At 39.3% G+C, this 25,352-nt stretch overlaps 2 protein-coding genes across 2 annotated transcripts in view; both read right to left on the bottom strand.

The window, feature by feature from the left end:
* Positions 1-9,861: 9,861 nt before the first annotated feature.
* LOC137271937 (multiple epidermal growth factor-like domains protein 10) overlaps positions 9,862-25,352 on the bottom strand; it is a 64,308-nt gene continuing 48,817 nt past the window's right edge. Inside the window, exons 8-13 of the mRNA XM_067804318.1 lie at positions 15,209-15,355; positions 14,734-14,877; positions 14,285-14,431; positions 13,791-13,934; positions 10,320-10,437; positions 9,862-10,144 (exon numbers count right to left, since the gene is read on the bottom strand). Of these exons, the coding sequence (XP_067660419.1) occupies positions 9,862-10,144; positions 10,320-10,437; positions 13,791-13,934; positions 14,285-14,431; positions 14,734-14,877; positions 15,209-15,355 (983 nt within the window). The remainder of the gene's footprint in view (positions 10,145-10,319; positions 10,438-13,790; positions 13,935-14,284; positions 14,432-14,733; positions 14,878-15,208; positions 15,356-25,352) is intronic.
* Positions 15,473-24,686, bottom strand: LOC137274546 (fucolectin-6-like). The gene is made up of 6 exons (XM_067807788.1): positions 24,666-24,686; positions 23,451-23,518; positions 19,374-19,519; positions 17,729-17,932; positions 16,290-16,505; positions 15,473-15,597 (listed from the first exon to the last, which is right to left on the bottom strand). The coding sequence occupies exons 1-6, from the start codon at positions 24,684-24,686 to the stop codon at positions 15,473-15,475; spliced, it is 780 nt and encodes a 259-aa protein (XP_067663889.1).

The following is a 25,352-nucleotide window of genomic DNA, read 5'->3' as shown; positions in this document are numbered from 1 at the left end:
GTGGTCTTGAGCAAAAATTTGTTTCAATCGCCGTACCGGCACATGTTCATTTTGACGTGTTAGTTTTCTAATTGTGTCCCTGACAAGCCTTTGATCAAAACTATCCAGTTTTAGTTTCCTACCAATTTTTGAGATGGTCCCTGGAGTGTCCGTTGACGAGGCATGGATACTTCGACTCAACACGCCCTTTGAGAGATCCAAGGCATGTTGGGTCTGTTTGAAATACTTTTCAGGAGCTACAGAAGATTGCTCCTTTCACTTTCTCGTTTGAAATAATTATAGATTTTTCTAATAATTGCTGTTGCGTCAGCCGAAAAATTGGATGTGGACATCTCTCTATGTGTAGACGCGTGTGCACGCGTCACGTAACGTGATCTGGCGAGCATAATGTAAGGATTTGACATGGGACCTGCCTATTTGCTTGACCGGGTAGCTGTTCCGGTAAGTAGCTCAACACTCTTGACATGTGAGGTGTTGTTGTGAATTGAAATAATGACAGCTTTTATAGACAACTTTCCTTTTATCGAGTGATAAATTACGACAATTAAAATCCGCGATGGTAGAAGCCTTATACCAAATTAGAAACGGATAGCAATTACAGTTTTAAAGTAAAGTTACCAAACACCGTACTGAAACATTTTCTGCCAGACTATACATTACAGTATCCTATATCCTATTATTATACAAGCAAGACGAATGATAGTCTAAATCACTTACTTTGTATACCCGTCCGACAAGTGTGGGTTCGATGAGCCTCAACCAAAACTTACTAAAATCTGTTTTTACCGAGAAAGAGTAATTCCACATATAACGTACGTTGTGGTAATGGCCTGTTGCTTCAACTTCCTTGTTGATAGGGGTGGATTCATCCAGAACGGTGGCTAAATTCATTGCAAAAACGCAATGCTTTTCACTAGAACGATATTGTGAGACATGATAACGTATTGTTCAAAATTATGTTTAATAAACAGAGATAAGAGGAAGCTATTTGAAGGTAAACGTCAGGAAATGTTAACAGTTAAACTCTATAAATACTTTGCTCGTTTGGGGAATCACCCCAAATGGCAAGATGAGCTTAACAGCGATACGCCTGCTATTAAAAGCGAAGACAATATGCATCCGTCGTGCTAGAGGCAACCATAAGTCGTATATATCGTGCTTATGTGAAAAGAGAAGAATATTCAATTATATGCATACTAAAAAGCCTCAGTGCAGTAACTGACACATCCAGGGCATTGGATATTTTGAAGCTGAATGAAACATCAACAAATGATGACGTTAAATGCGATGTGCATAGAAGCACATGGGTGGTATCAGCGTTGTATTTAGAACTATGCAAAACCTCAGAGAGACAGAAAACTCGCCTAAAGACGGTATGGCAAGAGATAAGGCTTCAGTATGACTGCTATATTCCTCTAGCCCAAGCCTTTGGTGTTAACATTTCTCAACGTCTGTGATACATTTTCACTGGCGTCGTGCGAGCCTTACTCAATTTTTTTCTCTTATTCATCAGGATCACAACTATCATGGACCTTTTAAGGAGATTTCCAGCCTTGACGAACTGGTGACAAAAGTTAATTACGTCAGATGAATTTGCTTGCTTTTTCCTTTTGTCATTAAAGAACATTAAAGATCATGACACATTCAGTGTTTACAACAACGATTGGCATACACAATTAATAGCCATTCAAAGTAACGTTAGAAACTTTCTGAATATACATTAATTTTGCAATTCGCCTGAAAATCATATTTCTCATGACGTTCTGTGGTCTTTTCTGTCAATTCCAGGTTTCAGCGTTTGTGTGATGTTGGCATTACCTCAGTAAATAAAGTCATATACTTTTCATCTTTTCATCTGTATGGTTTGTGCATCTCTGCCATCAACACCCTAACTGTTCATTGTGCAAACTGTGCTCAGTGTTTTAGCAGTGAGTGAGTAAGTTCATACTTAACGTCACATCGGCAATATTTCAGCCATATCGTGACGAGAACATTTAACACTAAAATGGAATATATGTACACTATAAAAACCTGTCGACAATGGACGGTAAAAATACTGGAATGTCACAGATATAAATATAAAACTAGCATGAAAAACTATAACACTGTAATTAAAGAAGACAATGCGTTATAAAACACGGGCTATAGATCGCCAACAACTGAAGGTAGATCACCATACTTCAGTACTAGCTTTTTTTGTCAATGAAGCAAACCACGGAAGCGCTATTACACTATTAACAATATTTGCACAAAGAACAATCATTATGTAATCTAGCCATTAAACACTCACCAACTATAAACTGAATCCAGCAAGCCGGCATGAGCACGAAGACAGTTGATATCCAAACAACCGCCATGTTAGACAACCAAGAAGTTATATGCACTTACCTGCACCTGCAACAAGGTACATCTAATGTTGCTCTGTAAGCAGGTTTTGCTTACATAGACTGTAAATCTTGTCACCGGGTCCTACGAACCACACTAGTCACGGTTTTTCCCTCTCACGTAATTGTCCACCTTCAGCACCGTTCTCTGGCTGTATAATCGCATACTTTGTATCCTGTATACGTAGTCCTATCTTTGTAGCTTTCATTTTCCCGCATTGGTGGCATTACCAGGCACTTGTATATGTCGTTCATGTGTGTTTACTGTTATATGTGCCACCTCAATACTTATACACAACGTATTGTTAATGTTTAGTGGTACGTGTAAATAGCTTATGTTATGTCATCCTTCTTTCACTGTTCGGGTATTCATGGTACAGTATTGTACGTGCTTTTTTTTACCTCTGCGCTCAACCACAGGCGTCATAAATGAACGCTTCACATTCACAAAAACAACATCAACTGTCAACAACCTGACTGTTCCACCAAGGTCAGCTCTACGCATCGTAAGACATCCTACTCCATTTGCTGGACTGCTACAACCACGATCAACAGTAAATATCGTAAGACATCCTACTCCATTTGCTAGTCTTCTGTCACCAAGATAACCCCAAACATCGTAATACATCCTGGTCCATAGTCTATATATATATTCTCCCTCATCTCCTATTGGTACCCAAACTTTGTCATCACCATCCCCTGTTATACGCATCAATCTAAGTAATTAGGTCTTACATCTGCACATGCAATCCAATCTCCTTAAATATCCAACTATTGAACACACGAGTCTTCGCCCGATCCCTCGAAGTGAAATATTCTCCATAAATGAATTCCCGCTGTGAATGACAGAAGAAAACGTACTTTACCGATTTGTCGATAATTGCTGCAGACAACGTCGCCTCGTGAAGAAACAGTTAAACACTTACAACAATACAAAATATTGGTGGACGCAAAAAATGATGTCAGGCACCTAAATGGTAGTGCTTTCAGGTAGTGATACGCTTGGGTTATGGGGCCACAATACACGGAAGAATATCAAACTAACACCGATCTCAGCCTATAATCACAGGCGTCAAAGAAACAATAAAAAGCAGTATCACTGAACGGCAAGGCATAAAACAAAAAGCAACAGTCCTCCTTTTAATTCACCCACCGTCATTTGAATCTTCGGTTTAACTTCGCCTGTCCAGAAAGAAACCCAATGTTACCTACGTCAACCCACGTGCCACAAGTTGGGATCACATCTACGTGGAATTAATTCTTACACATTGGAGCTTTTTCTGTATTATCTGCTATACCGCCACACAAACACTTGCCCCTTCAACAAACAAATACACATCATCAGACTAAAGAAAGGCATATAACAAACGAACCTCCCAGAACTAGTTACTGTCTCACCGGAGTGACATACGCTAACTGAACACTCAACTCCACCACAAGCTCCATAAGCGTTCTTCCTAAAGAATTCCGGTGATCTAACCAATGTAATACGACAATGTAGAGCTTTAACAAATAAACAGAGAAAAAGGTTATCAGGAAGAACACGTACACACTTCCTCGTGATAAATAGAGATTACACAGCTTGTGCGTGTGGGATATGGCATATATTCCAACGAGATATTGAAACGTTTTGATATATTCAGGAGCGAGAATTGACACATACAGTGTGGTTCAAAATTATTGAGAATAGCTAAAGCATTTCATATTATTAAACGAGAACAAATCAGATAAAATTGAATGTATTGTGAAGTGAACTGACGTTTTCATGTTGTGTAGGTAACAATTTAATATTTTATCAAGTCTCCTTGAGCTTCACGGCACAGTCTAAGACGGGTAGGCATACTTCCTATCAGAGAGGTTAGTGTCTCGTGAGTTATGCTGTCCCAGTATCGGACCACTTCTCTCTTCATGTCTTCAATTTTTGTCAACCCCTTTTGATTCACACATTCCTTCATCATCCCCCAAATGTTCTCAATGGGATTTAAGTCAGGACTATATGCAGGAAATGGTAATGCAGTCACATTTTTCTCCTGAAACCACTGCTTGGCATGTTTTGCGGTGTGTTTAGGATCATTATCTTGCTGCAAAATCCAGTCATTTCCATAAAACACATGTGCAGTTGGAAGGAGAAAATTATATAATATGTTAGTGTAGCGTTGACTTGTCAGATTTCCCTCAAACACACACAGCGGGGTCGTTCCTAATAAGGATATTCCTCCCCATACATGAAACTTTGGGCTGTATTTAGGTCGTCGATACAACGGTGCTGACGCAGACTTTGTCCATATTTTCACATTATTGGGATATACCCATATTGAGCTTTCATCAGTAAAAATCACATTTTCCCAGTCAAAGTTTTCATGTGCCAAACACCACTCAACACACCTGTCTTTATGTTCTTGTTTCATGAGAGAAGGAATTCCAGTCTTTTTCTCCCATCCAAGATCAATCAAATTTCTTCTAACTGTAGATTTTGATACAACTGTTGATCCCCTTTCTATCATTTCATACCTGATGTTGGAGATGCTTGCCCTTTGCTTTTTAGACGCTAAAATTCCCAGCCGGACGCGATCTGAGAAGTCCAATTTTCTGGGTCTCCCTGCTCCTTTCTGGTGCCCAAAATCCTTTCCCTCTTTAAAATTCTTCCTAATCCTATATACAGTAGAAAGAGGAGTTCCTGTTCTCTCTGCCAATGTATATTTACATCATCAATTCCTTGATTACACAACTCAGAAATCAACCTTCTTTTATCTTCAGCAGACATTGTTGACAGTGCTGAGGAAAATGACGTCTGCTACAAATTCAGGGGAGGTAACTCTAATTGTACTATACTCAGTAGGCCAAGATGAGTTACCTCCCTTATACCATTACTTAGTTTTAAGTATCAGTGAATCAGTTCATGTGTTAGGATAGCTCAAAGTAAGAAGAAAAATTCTCAATAATTATGAACCAGACTATATATTACACACGGGACAGGAAACAGTGTATTCAAACAGGAAACATTCTCACAAGTTATTGTTATAATGATTGCGAGAACTCCTTACAATACAATTAATGACAGTGAAGCACGCGACCTTTGTCGGTGTTTGTGTGGAAGCACTAGAGAATTTCGTAGCAAATGATAAACCATATACAAAAATGCTTTTGTTTGTCATTACCAAACGAAAAGCAAGAATTTTTTTACTTCGCCTTATTAGGTAATTGATAGACAACGTCGAAGAACACGGTGCTTACTTCAGTTATGTGACAGTCTTTCTTCATTGATATGGTGGCTGACTAAACAGCAACCGCATCGAGCATGACGCATTGAACTGAATATTTAGTATCTGAGAGAGGGGTACAGCTGAAACGAGACGCCTAGTGTAATCAAACAAAGTAGAACCCCATTAAACATATAGAGAAGAACGCTGTCAGAAAAAACAACTACATCAATAACTCCTAGTTATTAGTAAGTTAAGTATATATTTTAAGCTGTACATGAAATGATGCATGGTACACCATAATGTGATTTTTTCCCACTTTTTGGTTACATTTCCAACCACTTTATAGCAATACATACAGATGATATATATGTGCATATAGAGGATTGTGTCTCCTTTAGATATACTAAAGATGCTATATACAAGGACATCGTAAATGTACAGAAGGTTATGACTGATGTAAATATTATATATGCATTACACCAGGTTACTAAAAGTATATATAGAGAACAACGCCATAGATGTACACAGGATTGTCATTCATGTCAAAGACTTTATACAGGGCTACTACAAGCGTATGTAGAGACAAACATATATAGAGAGGCGACAAAGGACGCCATAGTTGTTAACAGGATTGTGATCACATTAAATATCACATTGATCATTGCACAGGATTCTGAAAAGTATATGAAAAGACGATCAAAAGGCGTGAAACCTTGCTTGTTTACATTTTGAGAATCCTGTAAAATGTGTTGCCTGGTAATGTCTATATATTTGCTCTTGTAAAACTTCCTTGCAAGCAATTCTGAAAGGTTTCTCCCTATGCTTTTAGCATATTGACAGGTTTATAAAACACGTACAATGGTTGCAAGTGAGTCATCACATAAAGAACATGCTGGGGATTCAACGAATCCCATCTTAAATATAAACTTACTGGTACTCAACATATTATGACTGATTTTAAACTGAAACCATCTGAATTCACTACTTTGTGTACATTGTTTTGCCAGGAGATGAATATTCTCCCACTCTATATCAGTATATTCTTTCTACAAATGATCTTCCCGTTTCAACAGTGTTTTAAACTTTGTAAATGTTGGAGCTAATAAACTCAAATAAGAACTTGAGGTAGCCTTGTTTATTGGTCGTTACTGACATGTTGTAAGGTGGAATGGGTCTAGAACTGAATTCAGCACAAGGACTGGTGTTACATAAAAGGGATGACAATGATTTCCTGACGCCCTCATAAGTCAGAAAGTCTGTTTTGATATTTTATCTATTTACTAAGTCATATATTTTTCGATTATCATCAATCTTACAAGCTTTCTTGCTATTGTTGTAGACAAATGGTTTCACTCCAAATTCTAAAAGCATTGTTATACCAAATGGATTTTGACATTATCTCTTCACCACTTCTGTTTTCAACATTGTCACAGCTATACAGGTCTGTTGACCATGAGGAGATTACCTCCTTCCAGGACCTGTTATGAATGTGGGAATAATGTTCCTCGTGATATAAATGGAATATTGCTCATGAATCTATGATATGTTCTGACTTGAACTTTGTGATGTCATTTGCTCTCACGGAATATCTAAAAGACCGAACACATGTCCCTGTGTCCTATGCATGTTATAGGTAATTGCCTGAAATGATGGTACTTGTGGTTACCTGCCTGATGCTAGAACAACGAGGATAAAGCAGGCGTGATCGTGTCGGAATTGGTATAAAGTGTCTAAGAGGGTGTCCGTATTTAGGTGCGTCTTGTTATTTCAGTTGCCTAATACTACAAATCTGCAAAATACGTGAAGACAATTGCAACATTCGAATACCATTAGGGTGAAGACGACGTCAAACTAGCTTTGATCTCGCCATTGTGGACGACTGGGAACTAGTTGTGTTCCACTTCATTGAAATAATCGAAGCTCGGTCGAAGTGAAACAATCGATCACGTTTTCTCATAATCGAACACAGATCTTTCGATCTGTTATTTTAGTCTCTGAAGCAAGTGCCGACGGAGCTTATCTTATGTTGTCAGGGCCTGAAAACGTTTGTATTTCTTAGAATCCTCATGACTGAATATTTCTCCAGGAAGTTTATGTTCATGATATCAGTCGTCATCACTTTAAAGAAGCAAGTTATGTCATGCTATACGTATCTTCAATAACAAGCTGGATAGGAAAATGTGAGAAATGACACTGACCATTTTTCTTCGCATATTTTTTGTTGGTAATACAAAATCACTCGTATAATCCCTTACAGGGTATGCATGGCGGATTCGATTCAAAAGCAATTGTGAATGTTATGGTTTAACTTGCAAACTGAAAGCTGTCCTTGTCCACACACTATTTGACTTTACACGGCTACTGGTCGAGTGGGTTGGGGATAGGGAGTTGGGGAATGGGCTGGTGATGTCAGATAAACTCCATTCCTAAAGAGGTTTAGATCAAGACTCTTCATAATTGATCAGTCAGTCATAAACGTACTTTTCACCACAAAAGATGATTGTGCGAGTGGTCACAACAAGACTCTAGGAACACATGACCTTAAAGCAGAAGCACTCGTTAGAGGTACAATGCCATCCTGAGAACTGTTGACAAAGATGGTGCTGCAGTGTTGGTTCTACTGGATCTGAATAGTAACGTCTTTACTACTGATCATACCATTCTAATGTTCACACTTGCGACCATGGCGGGTATTAGATGTTGCCTGGTTTGAGTCCTAGATATCAAGCAGGCATCAATCGGTGATCTCCAGCACCAGGGATGTTGCTCACGGCGTACCCTAAGGATCGGTTCTTGGACCTCTGTTGTTTCATTTACCCATCTGCGTATTCCTTTTTTCAAAAGTATCCACGGTGTGGCTCCTCGGTACCTCGGGTGAACGTGAAACCAGGGATGCAAGTGACTCCGCATAAAATGGTTTATATTTTGATCTATGCATAAAATTGCAGAGTGACAAGAAATGTTACATAAGACTGTGTACCAAAATTGATGATTTCAATTTTCCAGTAGTCAGCTTTCGTTTCATGTCAAGCAATATTTCAACAGCTCCAGGTTTTGGTGTTTACATTCCCAACGTCTGAGTCACAATCGAGTCTGAGGCACAATTCAGTAACCCATGCTTGTCGTGGACTAACGGGATCAGGTGGTCAGACTCGCTGACTTGGTTGACAAAATGTCATGTCATCGGTTCCTAATTACACAGAAGCTGTTGATCACTGGATTGTCTGGTTCAGACTCGATTATTTACAGACTGCCGCCACATAACTGGAATATTGCTGAGTGAGGCGTTAAGCTAAACAACCACAGCTGACAAGGCCTTAGGAAAGCCTTCGGTGATAAAAGCTCTATGTAAAACCAGAACATCATATCTGTTTTTAGAACAGTGATTTTATTTAATTTTCCAAAACCATCATGTTCTACCAATTACTAATAAATGCACCGCATGACATGTAAATCACACGTGTGTATCTATTTAGCAGTAACTGCTTAATTATCTGAATACAATAAGGCTTAAAGAACGGTGACCATTTGTATTCAGATCAGGATATTCAAGTCAAATTCCGATTTACATTACATCATTATTACAGCTAGAAGACATGCACAGTCAAATCTTCAACTTGAAAATAAAAAATATATATACAATTTAAGCGTTGGTGAATGTACCACTGCATTATACTTTCAAACTAAGCAGCATAGTATTTAGTTCTGACTGACCTGCACAATGTTATCTGGTTATCTGTATGAAGCGCAAACATACATCCAATAACATTTGAGTGAAGTCATGGACTCAAACAAATAAAACAAAAGAGTACATCATGATCGTGACAGGATGAGATGATAAGCTGTTTTAAACATACCATCGAGGGTATAAAAGTTGAAATTCAATACAATAGCCTATGTAAAATACCGGTATCATCTCTGTTTAGCTCAATGCATATGCGACCAATCGAACTTAGCAAAGGCATGTCTGAAAATAAAAAACTAATTAAATATGATATGATACTTTCATCACCATAAGCATTTTTATGCATACATGTTCGTCTTATACAACCCAACAGGCACTGTAGTTACATACTCTATAGTGCATGTGCGATTATCTGTGTCAGTAATTTTGATGAATAAATTCGCCTCACAAAACGGAAATACGGAAAATCAGTTTACCTAATAGTAAGTAAAATCCTCATAATTCTTTAATGTGAAAAGTTAATAAACGTTTGGTAGTACACGTACAAGTAGAACCATTAAAACCTTAAGTGCATCACTCATGAAGTCAGCTAGGTTCCCCCTATCTGACTGTATTCACAGTTCATTTCAAGAGATGTGTGGGGAATGGTTTCATACATCTGTGCTCCGACAGATTCGGACACATCCCGTGATATTGCTGCTGGGACTTCTGAACTTGTGTTGGCAGACTCTATGGTGCAATATGTCTCTCCTGTCATGTTGGCGTCATGTGGAGATTCAGCATGGAGACTGAGGTATGTCGTAGTTTCAGGGCCAACGTCACCACTTCGAACATACGATGGGTTGTTTGATTCAGAGGTCTCGTTAGGTCGTCTGGAATGTACGGATATTCCAACCTTACGTGCTTAATACAGATCTGCATTATTTCAAGGTAAGTCATGTTCATATAGGGTGTGATTCTATGTTTGGATTAAAGGAGTATATTACTTTTCTCTATTGCTTATGTATTTCTTTGAAAAATATAACGTGACTATAACCACTCATTTACCTCTTTCGTCTCCAGCAGACAACAGAAGAGACGACAGCACCAACTACAAATGCAGCCGCCACAGCAATAGCCAAATGAACAGTGTTATATCCGGGGCCGCCTTGAGGAAGCCTTGTCTCTTTTGAACACATTAGAAGCAATATCACTTTTGCATTTTTTTCAACATAATAAATGTGCTTTCATGATTGATAGGTTGTAAATTGTTTATGTCATAGGTTAGATTACTGTGGGATATTTGAGTGTAACGCTCATATATATAGACTGAGATGCTCTTCGCCTCTACAGTCTCTTCACCTCTACAGTCTCTTCACCTCTACAGTCTCTTCACCTCTGCTCATTCCCATCAACTACCCGAGAAGGTCGGTGTAGATGCGTAGATCGATGATCATGCTGTTGATCACTGGAGTGTCTGGTCCAGACTCGATTGTTACAGAAAGCCGCCGTATAGCGGGAATATTGCTAAGTGCGACGTAAAGCTAAACTCACTCACACACTCACTCACTCACTCACTCACAGAAACATAGAGTTGTTGACTGTCATGCTTCATAGATTTCATGTACCTATATTTGTACATCACAAACCTACATTTGTGAACTGATAAACCAAAAACAACCATCACCGTCCAATTGCTTGTACTCGAAAAACAGAGCAAGACTACTGTCAATGAAGCTACTGTAGTGTCAAAATATTTTAGTTAAAAACAAGCTTTGTTGTGTATGTATTGTTGTCCACAGTTTGGAGGGTGAAATCAATAGGAATCTTATTGATTCAAGTAAAGCACGTGAAAATGTGTAGATATATCTTGACTTGCCATTGATGTAGACACCACATCCTATTAGATTCCACCACCCTGGATGCACTTCATAACATGAACAATACAACATGTCATTTGGAATACAAAACTCACCTTCTTCCAGGCATAATGAAACAGGATTCATCGCCACCACTGTCAGTATTACTACCAATTCAATGATAGTCAAATAAACACAAATACTGGATCGACGCTTATAATATTTGAACCATTGCCATAATCATTAGCTATCTGTGCCCTAAGTAGTGGGCGCCGCCATATAGCTGGAAAATTGCCGAGTGCGGCGTAAAAACCTAAAGCCACACACTCTCCAAGTAGTGACTCCTTTGATTATAACTCATGTCAAAGAGTGAGGGTGTCAAATACGAGAAATAGCTACCCCCTGCCTGTACTCATCAGGCGCACGTACACAGGGAAGTCAAGAGTATGTTGTGACACCAAAGGCTGGATCGGCTGATAAATTGATCGAAAGTTATGAGATGTGTATTATTGCAGTGTTGTGGATATATTTTGTTACTCTGAATCTGGTGGCTCTACTGGTGTCCTATATTTCTTGCTGTTATCGGTAAGTGAGTATATAACGGCAAAGACCCACACAATGACTCACCTAGCCACACCTACAGAAGTCCAAATGTTTTCAATTCGCTTGTCCGGACAGTAATTCTGAAGTTACAAACTTAGTTCAGCTTGGCGAGGAGCACAATTGGTGCTCATACAATCAAAGAAATTCCATTTATCGCACAGAAGCCATTTAATGAACCTACTAATCTGTATGACATGTCTCGCTGCCATCCTGGTCCACATTCTCTAGGACACACCGCTAACTGAATATCCTCACCTGTAACACCTGCCTCCCTGAAACCCTTGTCTACAGTCTCCAGGACTCACACCACTTCATCCATAAAACCGGAATAACTGATTCATGCAGTATGCCTGTCCTTGGGTATTACCATACTTTGCATGCTGTGCTGCAGGACGATATTCATAATGAATGCTGAACAGGATACTGGCCTGGGCCCGCTTGCACAGAGTAATCTTAGTTACAATCAATCTTAGGCCCCTACAATCAACTTTACAATTACCATACAATTGCCCTAATCCACTTGCACAAAGACGATCTTAAGACAGCATGGATTTAAGATCGCGATCTTAACTAAGATCGAACTCTTCAAAGTTGGACGTAGAAATTTATTAAACTCGACTCTTGTCTACAGTTGTCTTCAAGTGCGCATAGCATGCAGCTCAAATACAACGTGGAACTGGTTACTGCCCACAAATGAAATTCATAATAACGTTGAAGAAGGAAGCGACAACGAAGAAGGTAACATGTATAATCACTCGTGCCTCAGGGGTTATTGTTTAATTTTTCTACATTCTATTTTTTTATGCAATAAACATGTGATACTGCAACCACAGTAATATCATGTTTCATGCAAATATTGTAATACAAACAAATACATTAACGGATTGAGTCTTGAGTTATTGACCTAATAATCAAGAAATTAAAAGATAACACATAAATAAAATTTCCTTATGATATAACACCTAAATGTACCATGATTTGTCAGTGGCTGTCAGTTGAACATAGTTTGGCATCGGTGTTATTTGGAGTAAAATCCCATATATATCCCACAAGCATTAGATTTGTAAAGATATGAAAGTGTGACATGACTGTGGGAGTGTTTCTTGATAATTATTTTTTTCGCTTTGTTTTATGCAAATTTCACATACCCCAGCTAGTGTATTTTTCCCGTTTGAAAAATACTTGTATTATAATTAAAATGCATAGATTAAAACTCTTGTCTCTCGTCAGATTCAATTTTTACAAGTAGAAAAAACATTATTTTGTACGTTATCCAACTGTAGATTATTTCAATGGCAAACTAAGACAAAATCATTAACCGAAAAGAAATATGTGGATATCTGTTCTGTCACAACAGAACATGCATTGTATTTGGGCATGGCAGATCTTACGGCAACGGCATAATCTGCAAAGGGAAACCACTCCCATCTTGCGTAAAAACTAAAATTAGCTGCCCTTGAGTTATTGAAAAGGTCATGGCCACTGCTAATCGCATGCAGACACCTTTCGTTTCTATCCTTTCCTTGTTTATCAAAAAGGTATGGTGTTCATACTTTTTCCAACACTGAATCGGGTGAGAATTGTACTCTATGATATCGACTCGATAATGATGTTGTTCACTACCGGTAACAACGATATTTCTGTCGTTAAATCGATGTTGCATTCTCCGTGTCGCTGAAGTGTCGAGGCGAATCATGCAGTTTTATGCAATATGAACTCAATCCCCAAACGTAAAGCTAATTATTTGCGTGAAATTGACACCAACTTGGACGCCGTTTTGCTACTGACGACAATGATCTTAGCTCCTTACAATTGGTTCCGACCAATTGTAAGTTTTGATTGTAACTTACAATGATTTTAGCCTACAATCGCTTTGTGCAAGTGGACGGCGTTTGTAGCCGAAACCTAAGATCACGATCTTAAGGATTTACATTAATTGTAGCTCTAACATCGTTTTGTGCAGGTGGGCCCTGATACTTTTGTCACTGTCAATGATGTTCGTTAGCTAATATTCACATGGGTAATGTCATGCTGCACTTTCACACTACACTGTATATGTGTGTTCTTAAGCCCTTACCTTCCGCACAATCTAGGCCCATCCATCCTGCTTTACATCCGGCCACACATGATCCAGTCACATGATCACATGACGAGTTTCCTGCACAGTTCCTGTCACCACACTGCTTGCTGCAGGTTTGTCCATAGGTCCCAGGAGAACATTCTGTGAAGAAATACACGATATCGGACACTTCGGCAATAACTAAAGCTACAACTTGATTACGGTGACTGTATAAGTACTAGTATATAGTGACGCACTGATCAACGTTATAATACTCCACGCAGATTCACTGGTCAAGAATATTGTAGTTCTTGCTATCTTGTGATAATACATGCTACTGACAGATTTTAGGCTGAGTTCAAGGGTAGAGTCAGAGACAATGTTGGTCTTTGGTTTAGTTGCCATTGCAAAGTGCAAATATGTAGACATATCACATCAATATCACTATGATTAAACAACGGTTCAACAAAATCGTGCTTCAACACTGTTTTATGTTTTATGATAGGGTATACCCTGTGTACAGTCCATCGTAGTCCATCCAGGGAGACACCAGGTGTCACATGACCCAGTATGCCGATCACATGTTGATTTATCAGCGGCACAATTCCTGCTTTCGCACGTCTTGTGACAGTTGACACCATAATGGTCTTGATCACACTCTGTAGCAGAAAGGCATCGCAATATTTTACGATTTTAATTAGGTTTCTGAATAATCTTGAACATTCTCTTTAACTGATGACGCAGAGGTAATAGAACAATAGTGAAACTTCATCCTTGAAAAGGATACTTGGCTAATCATGTTGTCACTGTCAGTAACAGAACTGACAATAACCTATGTCTTCAGCTGCGGGTACTTTCATTGCACACTCGGAATACCATGTGTGCATGATCCTACCCTCCAAACCCATCCACACCTGGTTCACATTCAGGCTGCCATAATGCATATCCTTTACGCCCTTACCATCCACACAATCTATACCCATCCATCCTGCCTTGCATCCGTTCACACATGATCCTGTCACATGATGACATGACGGGTCCCCAACACAGTTCCTGTCACCACATTGCTTGCTGCAGTTTTGTCCATAGGTTCCACGGAAGCATTCTGTAAAAGATATTGACACGTAAAGGGCGAGTCGACAGTACTACTCTCGCACCGCATTTTGTAAATAAACTCGACACAAATTACATTGGAATACAGATTCACTGCTGAAGAGTTGTACAGGCAGAAGTATTTTAGAGTAAAGTGACCATGGGAATAATAAAGCAAATAACTGAAAAAAAGCCTCAGTGAAGAGCTATAGACAAGGGTACATACTGGTACAGTTGTCAGTGGCCTCGTATACAAATACATGACTGAGGACATCTATCATTCATTATACTAGAATCTATTTGATTTCATGATAGGGGTTATATATTTTATGGGTATGGTTTACCTTGAGTACAGTCTACTGCAGTCCATCCCGGGAGACACCCGGTGTCACATGACCCAGTATGACGGTCACATGACGATGTATTCGCTGCACAGTTCCTGTTGCTACACGTCTCGTTACAGTTGACACCGTAATGGTCTTGATCACACCCTGTGAAAGAAAGGCGCTTTCTCATTAATGTATGCAACAGTTATGCACAATGTTATTCACAAGTTTTTCATCAAATGTTTCCTTTGCAGGTCAACTAAAGTTATGCTGGATCCTCACCTACAGAACAGTTTTGTCCCCGCCACCCTGACCTACAGTCACCACCACAGATCCCACTGGCATTGTAACAGGGCCCATCAGAGCAATGGCAGAAATGGTTGCAGTCTGTGCCGAAGGATCCTTGACTGCAAACTCAATAAAGAATCAAAGAGTTTACTCCGCTTCTGCGTGGTCCCAATATTGTACATTAACATCGCTTGTTGGTGATAAATGTAGAAACGGTGAATAAAGTTCCATTTAGAGCTGAAAGTGCCTTTACCTACTTACCTTGTCCAACAAACTACATTATGATAAAAGAGGAAAACAAGCACAGTTAACGAGATGTTAAGGTTATCTCTACACGGTGTGATTCATGCCGCTGTGGTGTACGTGTTGCACTCTTGTAGAGTCTAAAGAAACGGTTGACTCTCATTATATTGGTAAATGAGGATTATTTATTTTCCGGAGCAACTGTTCATGTAATCAGTTTAAAATGGATCATAGTTGTAGATCTTACTTGTTTCTTAGCCTTGAAACACTCTACAAATATACTGTACAAAATTAGTTCGGGTATATGTAAATTCTCAAATTATGAATAATGATCGATTATTTTATTGACACACTGATAAAGTATCAGTCCTAAAAAGACCAATATCCCCAACTTATTTTGTCCAGTATACTTGTTAAATTAAGGTGTCGACACTTTATTGCTATGTGGCACTACAGTCAAAATGTTGCTTCAATATATATTGTCATAAATAGTAACTGACAAATGGTTATCATCTCGGGAGAATTTACAGATCATTTAAAAGAAGACTTTCTAAGGGTGGATAAAAACAGCAGAGTGAGTCCATACCATATATCTCAACCTCGCAGAGATTCAGCTTCGCCCAGCCGTGGTAGATGGTGAAGAACTGTCCAGTCCCATCACAGATCACATCGTAGATAGAGTTGTCTGTTGCAGTGCTGCTGGTGAAGGTGTAGCAAGGTACGCCAGGTGTGGAGCTACTGGAGTTACTCAGAGAGAGGACAGCTGATTGGATTTTCCAAGCATCTGAAATAATGAAGGATGTATGCTTCTTGTAGGTGTAGTGGCATCATTAGGCTACCATCATTGTTTGTTGTTTTTACTTAGTATAAGTTTCCATTGAATATGTATTTTTGTGAATGATTATGAAAGGTGGACTACACAAATCTGACAATTTACATAACAAATTGTTCACACGTCCGGAAAGATAACAAATAACATGGTGGAAGCTTGCACCACGTTATGAACGATTGAAGACGCTAGCATAGCAAACATCACTTACTAAGCGATTACAACATAACTGTTCAAGTGACAAGAACATCGTTGCAAAATTATAAACATTGAATTTGACCCTGTAAAAGCAGGCCCACTGTCTTTATCTATTGGAAGTGGTGTCTGTGTGTTCATTGACAAACAGTGTTCTGATATTGTATTAGGCTCAGATTCACAGGCGAGATTGTTGATATCTTTCAACTGGAAGTGCAGACAGATCATACTAAAGAGGGCAGAGGTAACGCAAGTACTATTTTCAGACTCAAAGTCACATCAGGAGGCTTCTAGAGAGGGCAGAGGTATGGTAGTTGCTTTATTCAGTCTGTTAGTCAAAACGGCGAACACCTCAAATACTTGTAAAAGTAGCTTTCTGGGAAATCTTAACTATAAACTACAGTAAGGGTATTCAAAAGAAGAACTTGAAGATCTTTGCTGTGGACGGTTTCATAATTTCATCCTGCCGTCTTAAAGTAAACAAACTTAGAAATCTATATCTATCTCTATAGAAGAACTCAGAACAACTAATAATGGCTTTACGCGTAGTTGCCAACGGTAAACATTCGGGACAAAAATCAGTTCAGTTACTATCAGCTAATTCTATCAAATGATGGCAATAAAGACGACAAAACTCAATTGTCATGGATGAATTAAATAAGAGTAAATACACAGCCAGATTAGCTAAGTTCCTGCGTGACAGTAATAAATAGAGCCTCGTAAAATGAAGAGTAACAGAAATTGATGAGTTAAAGTGGTTGTACTACCAGGGAACAACGTATACATTCCTCGGTGAAAACATTCAGTAATGTTGACTCGAAGAGTTTGTATTTCAAGCTGGTGGTATTACCAGTCTTTTGGTCAAAAAACAGTCAAGCTACTTAACCATTACATCATGTTCAGTATACCTAATTTCATACTTATTTAGCAATATTTTCTGATTATTTAAAGATGAACTGATGGAGAATGGGAAGGATACGTACATCCATTACGGTTGTATATCCGGACGTCATATATCCTGTACTGCTGTCCCAGGTCCACTGTCCACACACTTGGATAGTCCGAGGCGTGGAAGCAGGAGTCACGTGTCAAAACCTGCTCCCGGTTCCCATCTACAGCTTTGTCTGCAGACCAGACAGACTTAGAGGACCCAGAAGATGTGGCATATTTCCTGTAGGCAATGTTTTCTGTTTGAAGAGATACATCACATGATCGAATGTTCACAGACAATAGGCACACATCCAACAATGATACGTCATCCAGAAACAACACGTATTTTAACTACATCCGCAAAACGTTTTAAATGTACTATTGTAATATTCACTTGTTCGCAATATACTACAACTTACTTATTTTTTCGGCAAAACCATCAACATTATGTTTATGTTTGGGTCTTGTCTCTTGAGGCTCTACACATGTAAACCACATGGCCACAACAAGCCCACGGTTCTAAATATGTTGCTGGTTTAATATGCTGAGTTTCCCGATTCACCTACCCAGCACGTAAATAGAACCGTTCTATAACCATCAGTCAAGTGGGTATAGGAGCAGTGTTTCGTTCTCTTATAACAAAGAAACACAGCTGCTTTGACATTTCTTTGAAACTAAGAAACACACCGATGTACAAAAGAAAGTGGTGTTATTATTATCCAAATTGAATAATTTAAGAGTGTTTAGACTGTCACATATAAGACACGAACATAACATACATGTTGCCAAAACATCACATTTATCATTTAGGGTGCTCTGAGTGCAATGTTCTGTCGAATCACACGTGCATGTTATCCGCCAACGTCAATTGAGTCAATTGAGGTTGTTAGTGGTAACAGCATTACAGGAATACATCAAAACAGTAGAGTGACAGTGTTCCAGATGGCGGCTTGAAACAGCCATACTGCCAGAGCATTTAGCTGTACAAGGCAGACCACTATCATACAAATGAAACGCTTCAGCCAGATGTGTCCCAGAAGTGGAAGACTAAGAGTGTCCATTCAGCAACATGACATTCCCCTGCGCATTTTCAATCTGCGCAACCGCATGCTGAAAGTGCCCTAGCAGCAACAGTGTTGAATCACTGCATCATCAGGAACATAGTGATGAGGCGACTGCGTGCTGTCGGGATTCCGGCCTTTCCTCATTAAGTGGAATGTCAAAAATCAGTCAACATCTACTGAATCGTACAAGTAGGGCTGGGGATGTGAGGCGCTTGCACTTGGTTACGATATCTGTCTTGTTTTGGAGTGACTGAGTGAGTTGAGTTTTACGCCGCACTCAGAAACATTCCAGCTGTATGGCGGCGGTCTGTAAACAATCGAGTCTGGACCAGACAATCCAGTGATCAACAACATGAGCATCGAATCGCGCATTTTGGAACCAATGACATGTGTCAACCAAGTCAGCTAGCCTGACCACCCGATCCCTTTAGTCGCCTCTTACAACAAGCTAGTCGTCTTTTATGGCAAGCATGGGTTGCTGAAGGCCTATTCTACCCCGGGACCTTCACGGGTCTGTCTTGTTTTGACAACACGTGCACGATGATGTACTTTTTAAATCAGAATCGAAACACTTTTTTCAATATATGTGGCCAGTTTAGAGAAATACAATTCTTAAAGTACTTTATCACCATACCTTTTTGACAGGTTCCACCACGTCCTCCAATCCAGCCTTCGTCACAGTCACCTCCACAGACTCCAGTTGTCTGGTTACAGGAGTGTCCACAGTGGCAGCTGTACCTACACGTATCTCCAAACTTCCCTGCTGGACAGGACCCTAATAAGGGGATAAATGTTAGTAGTCATGACCACAATCAACCTGACGGATCATTTTTCGTAGTTATTTTTAGAAGGTTGATTTGTCCACCAAAACCAACAGGCAACAATCCCTAATAAATGCTCCGAAGGGGCGGAAAATCATACTCTCCAATATCTTATGATGGCCACCTCAGATGTGTAAAATTTTGCTCATCAAAGCATATCATGTACTGCATCTCAGTCAAGATGCAAAACCCATTAGTCAGCATAAAAACGTTTTCTACAGGTGGAAATATCCCTGTCGGATAACAGTGAACACTTCATTTGCACTTTTAGCTTGAGTTGCACATAATGGTGTGGCACGCGGCACAGAAACCCAAACCAACACGGACACCTGAGCAATAATTCGCCGCCCGGATCCAACTGTAGTTTTAACAATTTGGCAAAAGAAGATGTCATATAGAGAATACTGGAATGCACTTACTCCAACATGCTTCACACAATATCTCAAACTGTTGGATCATGTTAAAATACGGCGAAGACGCCAATGTCCGGATGCAAGAGTAACCAAACGCTATATCAATGAATTCGAAGAGAGGGATCGTCCAAGACGCAGAAGACCATGGTCGACCAATGACAGTGATTCTTTTAATACCGCTGAATTTTTAATTCTGAATTTTTTAGTCTCATAATAGTTTTCATCTTCATCCGTGATGTTGAATTTTGCAAAGACACCTTATGCTCGCCACAGACAGCCAGCTGTTAGAACTAAGGAAGTCAAGACAATTGTTCCTGAATAGAACCTTCAAGGTGGTTAAACGGCCGTTTTACCAACTCCTCTCATGTGAAGATGACACCATTACCTTTTGCACCATCTGTGGAGTCTGTTGTCATCGATTTGTCATTGCCTCGTACATACCTTGTAGCCTTCTTCAGTAAACTACTCCATCGCACCCCGTTTCTTGGTTTCAGTTGCTTCAATCAGCTAACATTACTGGTGGAAACATAGCGTTATGTTTTTCCACGGATATAATGTCTTTGTTCGACTCACAATTAAACAGTTACACGTTTGCAGTGTTTACGTATATGTGAATCCCCCATATAAGGCAGTTATTTAAATTAACTTTTTGAGGACTTTGCGGACTTTATGTTGATAACTATCGTAGTGAGGGTGATTACACGGCTTACACCAAGAGGACATACTTATTTAATACGCGTGTAGTGTATTAGACATGATGAAGATTATCAAAATAAGTATAACTTTAGTTTTTAAAGAGAAGTAATTGTCCTAGGGCAGTTAATCACGTTCTGCTACTAAAACACTTCCAGTAACAATGGACCTAACTTTCCCTAGTGGTTTAAATTACCACAGTGACAGACAGACAGATGAAGTTTTATTCATAACATCGGCCTCGTGGCCTGTGGTACAGTTACAAACTTTGGCAGTTTCGTGGATAAGTGGTAATAAATTAAATATGCTAAATTGCTATATTGCATTCGTGGAACGTTGCATAACTAGTCAGCTTCTTGCGGATGCAATGGTCTAAACTGACGGATGTAGTAGGCGTTAATAAAGGTGAAATTAAAATATTTCATAGCAAGACATTTTTCTGGTAATGTGCTGCTTACATTCGGAAGGGGAGACACGCCAATAGAACAACACGTCAGTTAGCTGAACGATAATTGTTAATTTAGGTCACCGTCACCGTCTGATTTTTCTGTATCTTCTGTTCTAGATTAATTGCAATTAATCTTAGAATTATGAATGTGATATCCTAGTGAAGAAATACGGTTAGCCCTGCCACAAAAGATTGCGACTTTTTGTTTAATGGCTCGGAAATGCCAATCTTGTGACAAAGATGGTGAATGTTTAACGTCCAGTGGAAACATCGGTACGTCGCCGAATACTAAAAACACAACTGGCTAGCGCTCTGATGGTGCACATACTACCTACATCAAGATGAATTCGAATTAATCCTGGCGCTTTCAACAACCTATGTTGGTAATCCACACTCTGCTGCTAAAAAATGCCCAACAAATAATTTGTGAGCACGTGAATAAACATATTTGTGGTTGTCGTTGTGTTGTTGTTGTTGTTGTTGTTGTTGTAACAGTGTTGGCCTTCCTCAAGCCATGCATAAAAGAATCCAGATATACCACGTTTTCATATTTTTATATTCGTTCCACTCATATGATGACATTCTACCAAACCCTTCCGCGCTATCTCTCAAATATGTATACTTTAATACTGAATAATAACCATTATAAACACCAGATAACGTTTTACCCGAAATGCATTCAGTTGGTCGCTCAAAGCAAAGTAGCAATCAAAAAGATGAATACATAACTGAAATATCATTGTTCACGGCATACTGGTATATAACTGCGCTCCCTGCAACACAAACACTTGTGTATACTAGCGAAAAGTGATTTTGAAAAGTGATATATATGTTATTCCTTGTTATATCTCATACATGCAGAGGAAAGACGAGTTTATATCCTGTCAAATACTGAGTTAATGAGTGAGTTAATATTTATCGTTTCATCGGCAATATTGCAGCCATATGGTGAGGAGAACAATTAACAATTACGTTATATATCAAGAAAATTAGAAACTAAAATCCTTTTGACGAAGAACAACAACAAAAAACACTAGCATATCACAGATATCCATTTAAAACTTGTCCCTGAATCTCAAACAGTTTAACTATAGAAGATAATACAATTATAAAACGTTTGCCTCCTGCAAGGGCCCTAGCTGGATTTACACCATTACTTCAGCTGTTAGCGATTTGAACACATTTGTCATGCATTAAGAATACACACACTACGAATAAAAAATGGACAGTTTCAATTTACTTCGCACGTTTTGGGACTTACGTACCTGTCAAATATTGAATACCTTTTTTTTCATTTTATCAGTGCCATGCGGGTATTGGACTGTAGGTATTGTTGCACGGAATTACTTTAATGTTGAGTTTCAAACTGCCATCGAAGATAAATCATGTAGCTAGTCCGTGGGAACATAGTACTATTCTCTCTGTTCAACCATCACAAAGTTGAATACGAAGTCCTCGAATGCATTGAGTAAGACTCTCCAGACTGGTTGATAAATGTTTGTGGATCATAGTAGAATGTCAGTTACATAGTTTCTGCTTATCATACAGTTGTGATTTACTTGATGTCATTCATTGCTCGTTTATGCGAAGTGCGTTTGTACGGGCTATTGGCATGACTGAAGGTGACTGGCAGTATTGAGCCTAGACCTGCCCCTCTATGGACATGATATGGACTTGAGACTTAAGGACAAAGGCGCCAATACTTGGTTGTATTTGCAGCAAGACGGGCAACATCATGGCATTGCGTTAATTTAATATGCACCATACCTGGTCGAATAAATGAACGTGGACGGAAAGCCATTCAATAACCGTACAGCTTGAAATTTACAGATTTATCACTATCGTCCTTCAAGAGTGTAATAAGTGTGTATTTAAGGAGTCTATGGCAGGTATCGAGAGAGTGTATCTCAGCTAATATGTTGGAAAAAGTAAAGTCGGCACATGCCTACAGGGAATGGCTTTAAACGTTTAGTTCCTCTCCGAGCGTCACTGATATGACGTCACATAACTCATGGTGTCGCAAATACGGAGACCTTGGCATACAGACATGTACTCTGTCACATATAAAAGTATCATGTTTTTAATACTTCAAAATTTTAATTGACAGAGCAGAAAATTGACAGGGGAAAAGAAATTCATTAAATCATTTCAACCGCAGTGCTGTGTCAGCTGACCGAAAATAACCTACCAGCGATGAAACTGATGCTTATTTGTGGATATAAAAATGAGGAACATTCCTGATATTTGATTAGTTAAGTAAAGACACAGATGTTATATGAACGCCCCCTGGAAACAGGAAGACTGCATCAGTACAAAAGGTAGTGGTGTAAACTCACCCTGTATATACAGCATCCAACACTCTGCCACCACCGTCCACAGAAGCAGTGTCCTCACACCCGCCATGCTGGACAACAAGGAAGTGATATACCATGGGGATGATTCACATAAAGCATGTTTCTACTTGGGGAAAATTATTGTGTTTGGACAACCCCATCAATATATTAGAATTCAACACTATCCCGCTTTACTGTAACTCATTGTTAGGCGAGTTCAACTTGATGTTAAACTGTTTTGCAAGCTTTCACTGGATCCAAGAGAGGTCGTTTGACGTGTGTGTACATGTTTGTTACTGTACTCGATAGGAGCATCACATTCGTTGAAACTCCGCTGAAACTCGTTTAAAGTATTGCTTCCAGTGCCCGTACAAATGAACATGTCTTGTACTTAACAATATAGAGATGCTATTTAAAATTATTTGTGTCCGTTTTTCTTCACGTAACGTCTGTTCAGCTTGTGCCTCGATCGAGCAGAGCGCAAAGGGTAAATATATCTGCACCTGAAACCACCTGGTGCCACCAGTCGTCCCATGCAATCGCTGAAGATCATTTGTAACACAGATCTACACGGGTATAGGGTATCTTTCCCATATCAATATTCTGTAATATGTGGTATAGATATTGTTCAATCTTTAGAGAAAAATCCTCAGAACAACTATAATCAATGAATCATCTCTCATTTACACTCAACCCTGCCCCGAAGTACCGTTCACAACAACGTGAAATTCACGATTTCCAATGTCCCTTTCTGTAATAACTGCTACTCCGAAGACACCCATCTGCACAAAACACATGCCCCTCCAAAACAAATACACAAAAGAGCTGAAGAAAGACTGAAAACAAACGGACCTCACCATACAAGCTTGAGTCACACCGCAGTGGCTTCGAACAAATACACGTCGTCAGAACAGAGAAAGGCATAACACAAACGGACCTCCCTAAACAAGATATAGTCACACCACAGTCGCACACGCAAGCTTACGATTCAATAATCGACCACAAGCATTGAGAATTCAGATGGTTACTCAACGTACGTAACAAACAAACCAAAGTAAAACATAGGAAAAGACCATATGTAAAACTACTATTGTCAGGATAGTGCGTTATGAAAGCATGTGCTATTTCAGACTGATGCAGGTGAACTTGGAAAATCCTAATGCAAAGATGTGCATAATGTTATTTGGTCTTACTGAACATCAAAGAGAAATAACATACCTCATGGCTTTTCTGCGTCATACCTAACTAGATGAAAACATGCTTGTTTCTCTCCGTGGTGCTCGGCCGTAAGAGGATAAAACAAGACAGGTCGTCTTTGAGTCAGTGAAACGTCAGTATAAACTGGGATGTCAATAAACAGAGGAAAACACGGTTCTTGTCGTTTCTCGCCCTGGTGTTCGGACTTTCAGGGATAAAACAAAGACTGGTCGTCTTTGAGTACAAAACATGTTAGTACAAAAGGGGTTTTCATGTCAGTAGCTGCTTCTAAATACCGTATGTGAACGCGACGTCGAACCAATTTTCGTCTCTCCTCATGGTTTTATGGATTGTCAAAGAGTGAAAGACTCTAAAAGAACTATTTTAATGTAATAGTATTGAGTGTTTGTGTATGTGTTTTAAGTAATACGATATAATCTAGCTTCGACATAATTATTGCAGTCAGACGACTCATGGCTTTGTTCACTTGAAACGATGTTAGAATTCACACAACCATGCACATTTCTAGCAATCACAAGGCTATCACTGAGGGTGATTGTCGTTGTATTATTTGATACTCCACAGAACATACACGATACCTGCAGACAAAAAATACCATGCAGTAGGTCACAGCACACCCGCCTTTGTGGAATTCTGACTGGTTGTGCAAGGGTCAGTGTTCATTTCCATAGGATATTCACAACTGTA

Source organism: Haliotis asinina, chromosome 2, assembly GCF_037392515.1.
Source record: "Haliotis asinina isolate JCU_RB_2024 chromosome 2, JCU_Hal_asi_v2, whole genome shotgun sequence".
Taxonomy (NCBI): Eukaryota; Metazoa; Mollusca; class Gastropoda; order Lepetellida; family Haliotidae; genus Haliotis; species Haliotis asinina.
This window is presented reverse-complemented; position numbering and strand designations above follow the sequence as displayed.